Source organism: Solanum lycopersicum, chromosome 4 (genome assembly GCF_036512215.1).
Source record: "Solanum lycopersicum chromosome 4, SLM_r2.1".
Classification (NCBI taxonomy): Eukaryota; Viridiplantae; Streptophyta; class Magnoliopsida; order Solanales; family Solanaceae; genus Solanum; species Solanum lycopersicum.
The window spans coordinates 41802403-41817354 of NC_090803.1; the positions used below are offsets into that span (position 1 = coordinate 41802403).

The following is a 14952-nucleotide window of genomic DNA, read 5'->3' on the forward strand; positions in this document are numbered from 1 at the left end:
CACTTGTAGTTCGAAGAGATAAAGTGATGAGTTGGAAGTTAAGTGAGGTTCCATTGAGGATCCAGATCGCGGCTCTTATCCTTACATAAAAATTGAAAACTATTAGCCAAAGAAAAACAAATGTACAAACTTCCATCCACGCAGCTTTTTTTGAATCTTCACTTAAATTTTGACTTTAAGATATCACCTTGATTTTTTAGTGAATATCTTAACTTAAAATTGGACTGTAGGCTGAACTTGCCACTTAGACGGAACTTTTGACATTCTTCAAAATGACAACATGAAAAATGCTCTTGAATAAATGCGTGTTTTCTTGATTAAAAGTTGACTAGCAAAAGATGTGTGGAAATCAAGTTGCTTCATGCGTTGAAGAAGCTAATTCTAACCATCATGGAATTGATTATTCTAAAAAATTCTAAACTTTGTTCTTGAATTTCAAATCCAGGTCTCGCTTGAGAAAACCTGAGAACCACCACAAACAAAAAATAAATAAAAAATTTTCCCCAGTTTTCACTGGGAAAATTTTGTGAGTTATTAGCAAATATAAATATAAAACATAAACTTTTGCTTGGAAGTGTTTATTTCAGGAGAAAATAAAACTAAAAATCTAGACTAGGAAGTGTTAACACTATGATAAAGTAATCTAATCCCATTATTCAGGAGGGTGCTGCTAGTCCCATTATCCAGGAGGGTGCTGCTAGTCCCATTATTTAGGAGGGTCCTGCTAGTCCCATTATCCAGGAGGGTCCTGCTAGTCCCATTATCCTGGAGGGTCCTGCTAATCCCATTATCAAGGAGGGTCCTTCTAGTCCCATTATCCAGGAGGGTCCTGTTAATCCCATTATCCAGGAGGGTCCTACTAGTCCCATTATCCAGGAAAGTCCTGCTTATCCCATTATCTAGGAGGGTCCTGCTAATCGCATTATCAGGGAGGGTCCTGCTAGTCCCATTATCCAGGAGGGTACTGCTAGTCCCATTATCCAGGAGGGTCCTGCTAATCCCATTATCCAGGAGGGTCCTGCTATTCCCATTATCTAGGTGGGTCCTGCTAAACCCATTATCCAGGAGGGTCCTGCTAGTCCCATTATCCACTAGGTTCCTAACTAATCCCATTATCCAAGAGGGTCCTGCTAATCCCATTATCCAGGAGGGTTATGCTAGTCCCATTATCCAGGAGGGTCTTGCTAATCCCATTATCCAGGAGGGTCCTGCTAGTCCCATTATCCAGGAGGGTCCTGCTAGTCGCATTATCCAGGAGGGTCCTGCTAGTCCCATTATCCAGGAGGGTCCTGCTAGTCCCATTATCAAGGAGGGTCCTGCTAATCCCATTATCCAGGAGGGTCCTGGTAATCCCATTATCCAGGAGGGTCCTGCTAATAATGTTTTTAACAAACTAATAATACCAACGAAGCATTGTGAATGCTATCTTCATTATTTGGAAGTTCCTTCAAGGAGAAAAATAATAATAACAGTAATAAATAAAATAAATATTCCAACATTCAAGTAATTCCTATTTTGATATATATTAGCCAACTTTCATATAATATTCCACAAGTCTTTATTGTAGTGTTTCCATTTCGCTCGCTGCAGACTAGGTTGAACATCTAGGTTCCTCGACTCCTTAATCATGAAACAACTTGTGTCCCTGCTTCAACAATGAAAATTTGTGAGTTTGAAAAGGTGGTGGTTGGTTTGTGGTTCCATCTTTCGACAAGGGCGGCTCAAACACTTATGACGCTTTGGTTGTTTCCAACGTTCAATACTTCTTACTGATTGATTGTACTTTCATCCACATTTGCTTATTTTGCGACCTAAATCCAATGTCTTTATCTCATAACACTTATTCTTCAGCCTTCATAGTATCAGAGTATGTTCGAATTCAACACTTGAAGACAGATTAACTCAGTAGCCTGATGCTTCGCCTAGTACCGATTAGAGACTTGGTAGCGAGTCTTGAAATTCCTTCATAGTTTTTTTTTACAAAGACTCGACTCAAATACATACCAAAAAAGTGATGAAAAAAGTATAAGAAAATTACGAACTATATGAGAAGAAAAGAAAAGATTCGATGAAGACTCTTTTTTGTAAGAAGAAGAAAGAAAAACTTATCTGAGTGTGGAGCCGAGTCTACTGATCATGCCATGCAATTTGAATTGATTTCTAGACTTGGCCATCCAATTTATTCATCAACCATTATTGATTATTCAATCTTGATGTGGAATCCCAACACTTAATGAAGCCATAGATAATTTGAACCCTTATAGACTTTGTGGTAGTCACGAAGGTCTTTGCCGCTAAAACTCTATCATGTTAATTGCTCCAGCTCATGTCTGCCTTATAATGCATGTAATATTTTTCACCAATAAGACTCTCTTATATTCAACTCCTTTTCGCCTTATGGTGCCTACTTAGGGTTTTCACCAATAACACTCTCATTTTTTTTCTTTTTACTCACATTTGTCTTATGGTGCCCATTCAGGATTTTTACCTACCCTTAACCAACTTATTGTCGACATATCAAGGGTTGATGCAAAGATTTTTTTTTTGACTCTAGGTGATGGGGTTGATTTTGAGCTTTGAGATGAGAGACCGAATGAATAGACAAATGACTTTTGCCCCAGTATACTACAATATAAACTTTTGGATTTGTATTTGGTTGAACCGAACCAAATATTAGGGCTGCCTACGTATCATGTTTGGCCCGTGAATCAGATCTTGCGTAGTTCGAGAAAAATATTAATAATTTTTTTTTGCATGACATATGCACATAAGGTGACCGAAAGCAATTCTTTTTTATTCACTTTCAAATATTTTAAAAACAAGGATTTGAAGAAAACAAAAAAAAAGCAGAAGTACCTAGGACTTAAATAGACTATAAATGAAATAAAATAACTAAAACAGAAAGAAAGAACGAAAAGAAAAAAAACTAAAAATACTGATAAAAATAAAATGAAATAATCACGACTAAGAAAATAGACTTGAAAAGAAACTGAATCCTCGAATCTCAATCGTCTCCAAGACCCTTATAAATCTTCGCCAACGCTTTCCGTAGTATGGATCCAAAGCACGGGCCTATCGGCCCAACCTCTCATCGTTCTGGTGTAAATATCTACCATAAACATTGTTGAGTTCATCCCTGAGTTGCAGTATTCGGTCTCTGGCTTTATCCATATTGTCATAACAATTCTGTAACCAGTGGTGAACAGTATTGACTTCGTGCGTCAAATTTTCCCTTTGTTCTTGGATCTCTTCAATTTGAAGGTGGAGTGCATCTCGCTCGGCTATCCTTTGACCTCTCTCAATCTCACAGTCCGCCTGATAAGCACTGAAACACCTTGCTATTTCTCTTTCCCGTTCCATAGAGGCTTTAACTTGAGTTTGAAGTCTAGGCTGTGCGCAGGTAAGTTGGGCCTTTTCTTTCTTATACTGCTCTTCCTGTTGCTCCATAGCGCCTGTGGCAATGACCAAGTCTTCTTGTAAGGTTAGAATGGTATAGCGGTGTTTTCTAACTCTAACTTCAAATATCGCATCACATTGGGCCAACTCCTCTTTAGCGTTTTTCAGGTCATTACTTAGGATATCCAGAGTTGATTTGTAGCTTCTTTCGACTTTGAGGCGAGCTTGCTTAATCTTAACCTCAATTTCTGCTTCTTGATCTATAGGTCCTTTTATTGACCATTCTGGCATAACCTTAGGAAGGGGCTGATCATGAACCCACTCTAAGTATGCTTGGTCCACCTCGCTTCTAGTGCGATCCTTCACCATATCGTGGGGACTTGAGAGTATGCATCCCCCAAATCTTAAATATCTCTAATTGCCTTAAAGGTATCTTGGGTGGTATAAACTGGCGTCGCCCAAGCTGTCGCATGACTCTAAGTGGCATGTAAGGTTTGACACCTCGAAGACCCATTAGGACAATGAACGATCGAAAAGTAGACATGTATATCACCTCGGCCGATGGAAACCAATGATAATTCCACACAATCTTGTCATCTGTCTGATTATTGAGGTGTTGCTTCCAAGCTTCAATACCCTTCGGAAAACTATGATCTTTGATTCTTTCTTTGTGGCCTCCAATATAATCATTTCATTCTACTTTAAAGTCCACTGCATAAGGGTGATGACGAATATGTTCAATCATCCATAGTTGTAATAACATATTGCATCCCTCAAAGTAGTCTTTTCAATCCTTGCAAATAGTTAAAGCACGATAGATGTCTGCCAGAATCATTGGTACGAGGGTGATATTAGGCTTTTTCTCAAAAGCTGTAATGACTGCAGCTAAGTTCATGTTAATCTTTCCTCCCTTTTTTGGAAATACCATGATCCCCAAAAAAGCCACCACGAAGGCATCATAACTGTGTGCTTCCAAGGTCAGACGACACCCATTATTACGGAGTTTCTTTCCATACACTTCGAATCCATCACTTTTGCCATATCTTTTGTACACAAATTCTAACGGGACCCATCCATTATTGAGACAACCACCTACATCATTCTCATTTATATTCAGTAATTCTAGAAACCTCCTCCCATTAATATGTTTTTGTATTACAGGCTCTTCTTTGTGAAGATGTTTACCCTTTCCAATGAATGCCCCTATCTCCTTAAGGGTGGGGGTGAGTTCACAATCAAAAAAACGGAATACATTCCTTAACGGGTCCCAAAAATGCACTAGTGCTTCTATCAAATCCCGTTGTGGCTCAACATACAAAAGGCTTCGTAGAAATCCCAAGCGTTTGAACACCATTCCTCGTCCATGGTTTGTCATTTTTTCATATCATGTCTTCAAGAGTGTTGGGGCCTTATCCACAATAGTGAATCGAGGTGATTGGTCATCTCTTTGTCTCTTATCTCCCTTTCCATATGGATTCATATTTCCCTATATTATGATAGTGACAAACTAGGCTTAATAAAATATATATTTTTTAACAAGAATAACAGAAAAATCAAACACATAAAAAAAGTCAATTTTTTTATAATAAATATATTTTTTAAATAAGAATAAGTAAAAATCATACACACAAAAAAAAAGAAAATTTTGTTATTATTATTTTTTTAAATAATCATACACATATTTATTTTTAAAAAAAGTTATTAAATGAAGAATGAGAGAAAATATATATATATATATATATATATATATATATATATCCCTTAAATTTTTCCAAAACTAAAAATATTAATATATTCGATTCTATTTTATTTTTGTTGATTAAATTCTCAATCCCTTTTTTTTATATATATAGAAAAGCTTTTATGGTAATAATAGATTTTTCTATTTGTAAAAGAAATAAGAATTTTGATAGAAAAAACTGTGTTTAATAAAAAGATTACGTCAAAACTTTAATTTGGTATTTTTCGTTATGATTAATTTTTCAGTATAATTCATTCATCTAAAGCCGATCAACATTCGTATAGTGTACCCCATAATGCAACAAATAACACAAATAATGTACATGATAGTCTCAAGTAGGGATACTTCTCCTAGACAGGCTCGACCCTTGTGTCGAGCTCCCCATTAATTCAACATTATGCAAGATGCAGATAAATCGAATCCTATTAGGGATAGTCATTGTTGAGGCTTGTTTTACTAGGTAAACAATCTAATAGGGAAGGAGTCTAGACTGGCCATAAAACGAGCGAACTACTCGAGTCGAGAAGGCACAACTTACCAGTAGCAGGGCTTTCTGGCCTCACTGTTAGTCCATCCCATCCTAATACATGAGTTACTATAGAATCCTTCCCAGGAGCGTTGCCGCATCTCTGGTATCTCATGGCTTGGGAGCGTAATCGCATCTCCAAATAAAATATCTAAGAAGACTCAAATGGATGCACGAGGAAAGATAATTATATTATAATTCACATATAATCAAAAGGGTAAATAAGCAAAGCAAATACATATTATGTCATTAAAAACAATATCCACAAGTAGATAAGTACGTAAATAAATAATAAAGTCAGGTAGAAGTCCATGTTTACAAGCTCGAATTCTAGTCCCCAGCGGAGTCTCCATAGATGTCACACCCCTTTTTCACGCGGCGGCGTATGGGTTTTTTCAATTTAAGTGACGTTATTAATTAAGGATTATTTTAATTTTTCTAGAGTCGCCACTTGGAATTCAGTTACGGTGTTCCAAGTCACCTTTTGTTTAATCCCTATTCAAAAGGAAATGACTCTTTATTTGGTCTGCGAACAAGTTCGGGTAAGGAATTCTATTGACCGAGGGGAAGGTATTAGGCATCTCTCGAGTCCCGTGGTTCTACCACGGTCACTTTATGGACTTTTATGACTTAAACTAATTTATGAATATTATATTATGAAGACAAATGTATTCACCCTCATTGTTTGATTTATGTTAACATATTCAAAACCATCCAATTTTAGAAGAATGTCAAGTTTTTATGCTCTATTATTTTTTATTATTCCTTCCACATTTTGTTTGTTTCTTAATCTCTCTTCTTTTTTTTTGTATTTCTTTTTGTACTAATTTTTCACGTTTTTTTTGTTTTTCTTTTCTTTTTTTATATTTTTTTTTTGGTTTTTACATTGATTTTCTTCTTTTTCTTTTCTTACTCTTTTTATTTTTTTTAATGATAATAGTAAATTATTTTATATATTTTTAACACTATACTTTTTGTACCTTTTCATTTTTAAAGTATTTTTTTTACTTTTTCATGCACATTTTTTACATTCTTTTTATTATATATATATATTTATTTTTTATTATTCTTTTTCTAATTCGAACATTCCTTCTTCACTACTGTCTTTTCTTTTATTATTTTTCCATATTTTTCTTTTTGGTCATCAATATATATATAGGTAGGTAGGTAATGTTTACATTGTTTTTGTTTTATTTTTCATTTCTTATTATTTGAAAGAACAAATAGTAAGCATATTATAACAATTCAATAATTATTTTTCAATATAATATTCAATAATCTTCTTTAGATGATTATTCACATTAGCATTAAATAATTTGCAAATCAACTCTATCTCACAAATTTTCTCATTCAATATTATCATAAACTATTTTACTAATCTAGTATATTTAGGCACAAACAAAGAGATCAAATTTTAAACAATTAAATTTATATTCACAATAAAGTATGCATACTAAAAATTATAAGGGGAAATAAATATGAGGCGTGTTGTCGGAATTAACATTACAGATTATATGGAACATACAATCATTTTTAAATAATTTTTCTCATGCTTCGATTTAACAAATATATAAAAATAAGTTTTTTTAAAAAAAATAAAATAAAATATTATTAATTACTATGATTAAATAAGAGCAAGAACGATTTCACCGGATACTAGCCATAAAGACTAAAACACAATACTATACATAATTTGTTCTAATTTTAACAATATGCACATATTTACCGTATTTCAATATTATAACGAAAAGGTTGAACCATCCTAAAACTTGATAAATTCATAACATGAGAAATAAATACCACATAATTATGAATATAATATTATAAATGAATATTGAATAATACCTTTTTGCGAAAATCAAATTTATGGAAATGATATAATCCTAACAAGAATCAACGAACTTGAAACCGCGAAAGTGAACCTCAACACTCAACCTTTGTTTGTGATTTTCAAAAAAAGTAAGAAGATGAGTATAATATTTTTTACGTATGTGTTGCCTTCTTTTTCTTGATTTTTTTTCTCCCTTTCGTTCTTTTTTTTACCCCTGATTTCGTTCTTCTTTTTTTTCCTTTCTGTTTTCTGATTTCTTTTTTCTCCTTTTTTTGTTTTCTCATTGTATGTATATATATAGTAGTAGTAGTCGTGTACCTGTGCAGTGTGTACGTGGGGGTGAATGGGGAGTGGAAGTGGGGAGTGGGTCGTGGGTTGTGTGCGTGTGTTTCTTTTCTTTTTTTTAAATATTAAATATATATATGAAAATGATAATTATATTAATTGCTAATTGTTTTGAGTAAATAAATAAATAAAGCTAAATGAGTAATTAAAACAAAAAAGACATAATTAAGAAATGTTAGTTTATTTAAATAATATATGTAATATATATATATATATATATTATTATTATTATTATTATTATTATTATTATTATTATTATTATTTAACAATCAAAATAAACTTATCTAATAAAAATTATGTTTATGTTGTTTATTCTGATATCTTTTAAATAAACTTAATGAAAATAATGAATAAATAAAAAAATTTAAAATATATTCAATTTAGATTGATAAAATTATTTATGCTCTAAAAGTTGGTGTTAAATTTAAATTCGGTCAAAAGTACGTGTCTACACATGGAATATGGGTAATGGGACTACTTCTCTGAACTTCATGACAGACCTGCAGTACGGTCCGTCATGGAGTTTGTAACCCCACACTTGGTCAGACTTCCCCATCTTCCTTCTGCAGCTCCACTACGCTGCCACCTACGGACTGTCACAAGCTCCATAGGTGGTCTCTTCTGCATTTCTTCGCTCAAAAACCTTCACATTCATCTTCGGACAGATTTCCTGCAAATATAGAGAAACTTATAAAAAATTAGCACAAAAAGGCTTTTGGACACACTAAACATAATGAAAAAGTATTAATAATACTGTGACACCACGGTATATTAACACCCTCAACTTAAATTGGTTGTTTATCCTCAAGCGACGCACGATGACTCAATACAAAATCTTTGTACAATAGTATCCATGTTTTATCCTTTGCAATCACTTAACTATCAATCCCCATTAATCTCATCATATTTATGCATCCTATCACTATTAGGCTTGAATTATGAAGGATCAGAGCATGACACAGACTCACCACGCACTAACACCTATCCTCTTCAATTTATCGCCGAGGTGCTAATATTTTCGGTAATGCAACTAGTGTCCTCACTTTCAAACAAAATCCTCATTTTTTACATAATGATTTCAGTTTGAGTATAAGGATTACTTTTCAACAATCGCTCTCAGAACAAATTCACGCTCATTCATACATATTGCCATAAGCTTGCCCTTATTTTCACTGCCTTAAGTTCGCTATACAACCCTTGGGATCACGATAGAACTTTCTTAGCTCGTAACAGAGGCTCAGGGTCAGGTAGGGTATACTTAGGTATACTTTAGTGACTTTTTTCCCTGCTGGACATATCGGCTAAACATACCGTTTTCTATCATTAACTTGCCCAGTTTCTCATATTCTTTCACCTTGCTATTTTCTCTTCTTTCTTCATTTGTGTAAGCGATTCTCTTCTTTTCTTGCTTGTATTTCTTGTATATTTATCTTTTTCTTTATTTTTCTTTTTCTTTACATTTTATTCAACTAATTCTTGAGTCACTTTACTTTTGTTCTTTCTCTCTCTTTGTTCTTTCAACCCCGCTTTCCAGAGTATTCCAAATAATAGCCACCATCAACTCATGGCTTTGCCATGAGTTAAAGTACACAATAACCAAAGTTGGGTCAAGGCCATAACGAAGGTTGTTTACTGCATTAGCCACCCTCAACTTATGCTTTTGCCATAAGTTGAGGTGCAAATGTCAAAGGAGGGACCAGGGCCAACACATTATTCCCAGAAAAGATCGGTTGGGGTGAAAAAGAAAGGTCTAATTTAAGCTCAAATAATTTGGATCGAAGAAGGATAAATTTCATTTGGCTTACTTTTATTTAGGCTAAAATGGGCTATATTGAATAAGGGCCTATGATCCTTTCCTAATCTTCTATTAAAACTTACTTTTAGTAGGCCAGACAAGTTCTCGCTCAGTACAAATAGTGGATTATTCAAACTTTCCTCACACTCACTTGACATTTCATCACTCTACCAAATTGTCAGACACCTAGTTAAAATTTTCAACTTAGGGTAATGCAGTGGTGTACCTCTATTTCATGCTTACAGCCACACATTTATTAATTACTATGACTAGTCATGCATCATTTTCCATTTTATCAGGATATCATTTTAGCCATCATGCTTCAGAATTAAAGTATGTACACAAGATATAGACATGCTGGTTCAACAGAAAAAGTAATCAGTTTGTTGGGGAAAAAGAACACAGGCAAGAAGACCCCAAAAAAGGATAGTGATTGGGATACTCAGACTTCACCCAAGCACTCACTTTCCATTTACCTGACCCCCAACAAAAAGACATGAAATTGTCCCTAATATATAAAAAAATTTGAAATACTAGAGTGGTAGGTGAAGCAAACTTGGGGCGCAAAGCGCAGACGATCAGCAAGTTGGTAGGTCTGGTTCCCCAGAACCCACTTCCTCTATAATCTTGACACCCTCAGTGGTGTCCTCGGCAACAACAGAACTATCAGTAATGCCTCCCTCTATCTCCACAGTTCGGGACATAGACACCCCAGCCGCTAACTCTCCTGCTCTCATCTGGTGCGCCTTCTCCTCAGCAAGCGAGGCTCTCCTTGCAGCCTCCATCTCACGGCGCTCCTTCGTTTGTGCTTGCGCATCATCCTCCGCTCTACCCCTACGCCTCTTGGCATGCTCTCAAGGGCGAGGTGGTGGAATCTATGAGGTGGCGAATAGGGCCGCCAACACTGTGTCTTCAGCAGGATCGACAGAAGGAGATTCAGACTCGGGCACCCTAGCCTCTAAGATCATGTCAATATCTGCGCGAAGACTGTCGACCGCAGCCTGAAGAGTCGACACATCCACTGGGCTGGCCGGGATCGCACCCGCAACTCAAAAGCGTCAAAGCGCTGGTGAACCTCAGCGATTTCCGCTCTGTATGCTGGACCATTTTTCGCTCCAAGCGCTCTTCTACCTCGCTAATAGACCTCTGCATACACGGATGGATATGATGCAGAAGTGTAGCCATTTGCGCCTCTAATTTTTGAACCCTAACAAGCGGGGCAAGAGCGAGTAAAGGGGTTGTGCAAGAGGAGCTCGAGGCAGTACTACTACCCGGGATAGACTCGACAAGGGTAGTGACAGTGGACGCTGCCTGCATAGCCGTGCAGGCCTGCGCTACCGTATCAGCCAGATCTTCAGCAAGTGGGGGCAGCTCTGGACGGGTCCCTCTGGGTGGAGCAAACTCATTGCCCTCATCTCTTATGAGATCCACATCAACAGTGCCTAGAGGGATCTTGAGCTGATCAACATGTCATATAGGCACACCTGCGGACCTGCAGAGAGAAAAGATCATGCACAGGAAAGGGTAAGTAGTTGTGACCTTAAAAGCCTTCTCGTGCCTGACTGCCTGTAGAAGCCACGCAAAATCCACCTTGAACCCGTCTATCATCGCCGCCATCAGTACTGCTCGATCCTATGTGGCGATATTATCAACGGCTGTGGGGGGAAATGCAGTGGTGGAAAATCAATGACAAACACATTGTCATGAAAGTCAGGTTGGCCTTCATGATGGCCCCTTTCGGCTCGGTCACCCAGTCGGCGCCCTCTTCATCAACAGACAAGTGCAGGGACATCCACCTCTTGGTGGTCTCTCTCAGTGATGGCTCACGCAGAAATTGGCCATCTTTAAAAATCTGCCATCGGTAGTCAAACTCGGCAGTGAGAGGGGTCCTATTAGCATCAACGCCCTCGCCGTATAGAAACCGACAAATGGCAGGCAGGGAAATATCGACCTGAATGCCCCGTACTCGGACCTGCTCTAGTGGGGCCTTCTTGGCGGGGGAATCCCGCCTATCAATCTGTGATCGGAGAGTCGCTACGTAGGATGCATAGAACTCTCGGACCTACTCTTCACTATAACCTCCCAACGGACGTGCTGTCCACTCCAGTCAATGTCTGGTGAAGAGATTGTGGATCTCAGGCATCGTCGGGAGACTCCCTGTAGGGACTCGCCGCTCCAATGTGAGTGTTCGAGTCATAACTCCTTTGTCATTAAGGAACTTTGCATCTGAATAGACTTGAAATTTCCCGTCGACACACCAACGGTTGGGATGGTCAGTAGCCGGGGTGAGGTCTTGAGCTGGTGAACCAGGTGTGGATTCCAAACTGTCAGCTTCATCAGGCGAGGCTGACACTGCAGCGGTGGTGGGTGCGGGAACCTCAACAAAACCGGAGGCTTCCTTCGACCACAAAATTCCTAAGGATCCAGACGCTCCTTCTTCATTGGTGGCTGACCCAAAAGGTGTGCCGGTTAGTGTGTGCTTCTCATCAAACTGAGAGGCAATGACTATGCTGGACTCCACCTTTTTTACTGTGGCTCTTGCAGCACGTGCAACACGGGAAGGGGTGGAAGTGCCTGGGGGCATGTACTCGGGGTCACGCTCATCATCAGATCCAATGGCCAGGTAGGCAGACAGGGCGAAAGACTTCGATCGCCCGCGTGCATAGACTCGATCTTGTTTTGGTGCCATAGTATCTAGTACCTGTAAAGGATCATTAATAGTACTAGAAGTAGCAAACAAGACAAGCAAAACCATACAAAATAAATAAAATAGTTAAGATGTAATGACATTTCTATAGTAACACTGAAACACGAGGGACTAGGTGACGGCTCGTCGTGAGTAGGACGAAACGTCGTGGGGTCCGTCGTCTCTTACTTAGAGTATGTTTATATGGAGAGCCCTGAAGGAATGTCTTTGAAAAGTATGACGAAGAATGCAGGATGGACCGTCACAGGTATGACGGTCCGTCGTAGGTGTCCGTAAGAGGACACTTAAAAAAAGTATGGAAACTCTTAGGAGAGGGGTCTCTAACCGTCATAACAGTCATGCAGGACGCACCGTTGAGGGTACGACGGTCAGTCATAGTTGTTCGTTGAAGGATACTTGGAAAAATAGAGAGACCCTTAAGAAGAGGATCTCTAACAACCAGAACAGTTGTGCAGAATGGACCGTCGTGGGAATGACGGTCTGTCGCATGTGTCCATTGGAGGAAATTTAGAAAAAGTGAGAGGCCCTTATGAACAGGGTCTCTGACAACCAGAACAGTTGTGCAGGATGCACCGTCGTGGGAATGACGTTCCGTCGCATGTGTCCATTGGAGGACACTTAGAAAAAGTAAGAGACCCTTAGGAAAAGCGACTCTAACAACTAGAATGGTTGTGTAGGACGGACTGTCACGGGAATGATGGTCCGTCGCATGTGTCCATTTGAGGACACTTTAAAAAATTGAGAGACCCTTAGGAATAGGGTCTCTAACATCTAGAACGGTTGTGCAGGAGGGACCGTTGTGGGAACAACGGTACGTCGCATGTAGATGTTGGTGGACACTTGGAAAAAATTGGACAGTGTGGTGTTAGGCCTGTTTGAACGGACCCAATGACTGTCCGTCATCGGGGTCTCGTTTTGTAACTCCGTGAAAAAATTGGGGATGCCCCATTCATCCCCTATGACCCAAATTGAATTGGTAGTGTTTTAACCTACATTTATCTAACACAAATACCTGGTAATCTGGCAATGCTAAAGCCCCTATTTCTAGAGTTTTAACATGGTAATTTTGAGGATTTTTAACCTAGGTCAGAAAGAATTTTATTAAAGGATGAACCTATCAAGAAGAACTAGGCTAATACTAATTGATAAACAAAAATGTAATATAAATGAGTAGAAATTAGAGACACATTCGTGAGAATTTGAGAAAAACAAGAGAGAAAGGTATTTGGTGATCAAGTAGAGACCTACAACGGCAGCTCGTGACAAGTAGATAATGAATTTTAGGAATTTGGAGAATTTGGGGAAAATGATTGTAAGAGAAAGGGGTTATGATCTTTGGAAGTTGAAAAGGGAGGGAAATGGGAGAAAGAGTGAAGGAATGGGGTGAAATGAAGGGGTGGAGGTTTTAAATGTTGAATTTTTAAAAACCCCATCCAGGTCGGGTACGCTTCATTAATGATGCGACGAGTCCCCAACGATGGTCCATTGTAGTTGTGGCGGTCCGTTGTTTGTTCATTCGCGTGTGCCCTAGTTGGAAAATAACAGAAAGACGTACCTGGCATGACAGATTCATGCGACGGTCCATCAAAGGCACAACGGTCCGTCGATGTATCCGATAGTGACTGTTGCATAGTGATTTTCTGCTGAATTTCTTGGTGATGTGCTAGCAAATTCGAAACCCATTAATAGAAAATTCTACATTAATAAAAAGAAAAAAAAATATTGGGTTGCCTTCCTGCAAGCGCTTGATTTAATGTTGCGGCACGACTGAGGACACTTGATTACTCAACCTTCATCAAGATGGTATGCCTGTATCACTTCATTCATAGATGCAGTATGCCCAAAATAGAGTTTTATTTGTTCTCCTGTCACCTTAAACTGCACTCCCTCCTTCGTTTCAAACTCAACTGCTCCATGAGGGAATACATGGGTAATCAAGAAAGGGCTAGTCCGTTTGGACTTGAGCTTGCCCGGAAGCAAACTCAAGCTAGAACTGTCTAAAAACACCAAATCCCCAACCATAAACTCTTGTTTTTCACTTTTTAGTTCATTATCCTTCTTTATCTTTTCTTTATGGGATATGGCAGATACGGATTGGATTTCACCACTCTGCCTCATGGACCTACAAATGTTGAAGGTCGCTTCTTGATTTTTCAACCAAAATTTCATCTGCCCCTTTTCCATATCAACTAAGGCTCTACCTGTAGAAAGGAATGGCCTCCCAAGAATAATAGGCACTTAAAAATCGACTTCACAATCAAGAATAACAAAATCAGCTAGAAATATGAATGAATTCACTTTTACTAGAACATCGTGGAGTATCCCTATAGGCCTTTTCATGGTTCGATCAGCCATCAGTAACCGCATCGCAGTGGGCTTTGGTTCACCTAAACCTAACTTCTTGTAAATAGAGAGGGACATGAGATTTATGCTTGCCACCAAATCAAATAATGCTTTTGCAAAATGTAATGACCCGACTGTACAAGGAATAGTGAACACACCCGGATCTTCCTTCTTTTGTACGAGAGATCTTGTAGCAATAGAACTACAATGTTGCATTCTATCATCATCCTCGAAAGTGACCGATCTTTTTTTGGTAACCAGATCTTTC

The 14952-nt window shown here is 38.2% G+C and overlaps 1 protein-coding gene across 1 annotated transcript; it reads right to left on the reverse strand.

Annotated features, from left to right (window-relative positions):
- Positions 1 to 612: 612 nt before the first annotated feature.
- LOC138348103 (uncharacterized) lies at positions 613 to 1140 on the reverse strand. The gene has a single exon (XM_069296713.1). It carries the CDS (start codon positions 1138 to 1140, stop codon positions 613 to 615), a length of 528 nt encoding a protein of 175 aa, XP_069152814.1.
- Between the last annotated feature and the right edge of the window lie 13812 nt (positions 1141 to 14952).

Coding starts and splice junctions, on each gene's coding strand:
- LOC138348103 (XM_069296713.1), bottom strand. CDS start 1,140: ATGGGATTAGCAGGACCCTCTTGGATAATGGGATTAGTTAGGAACCTA.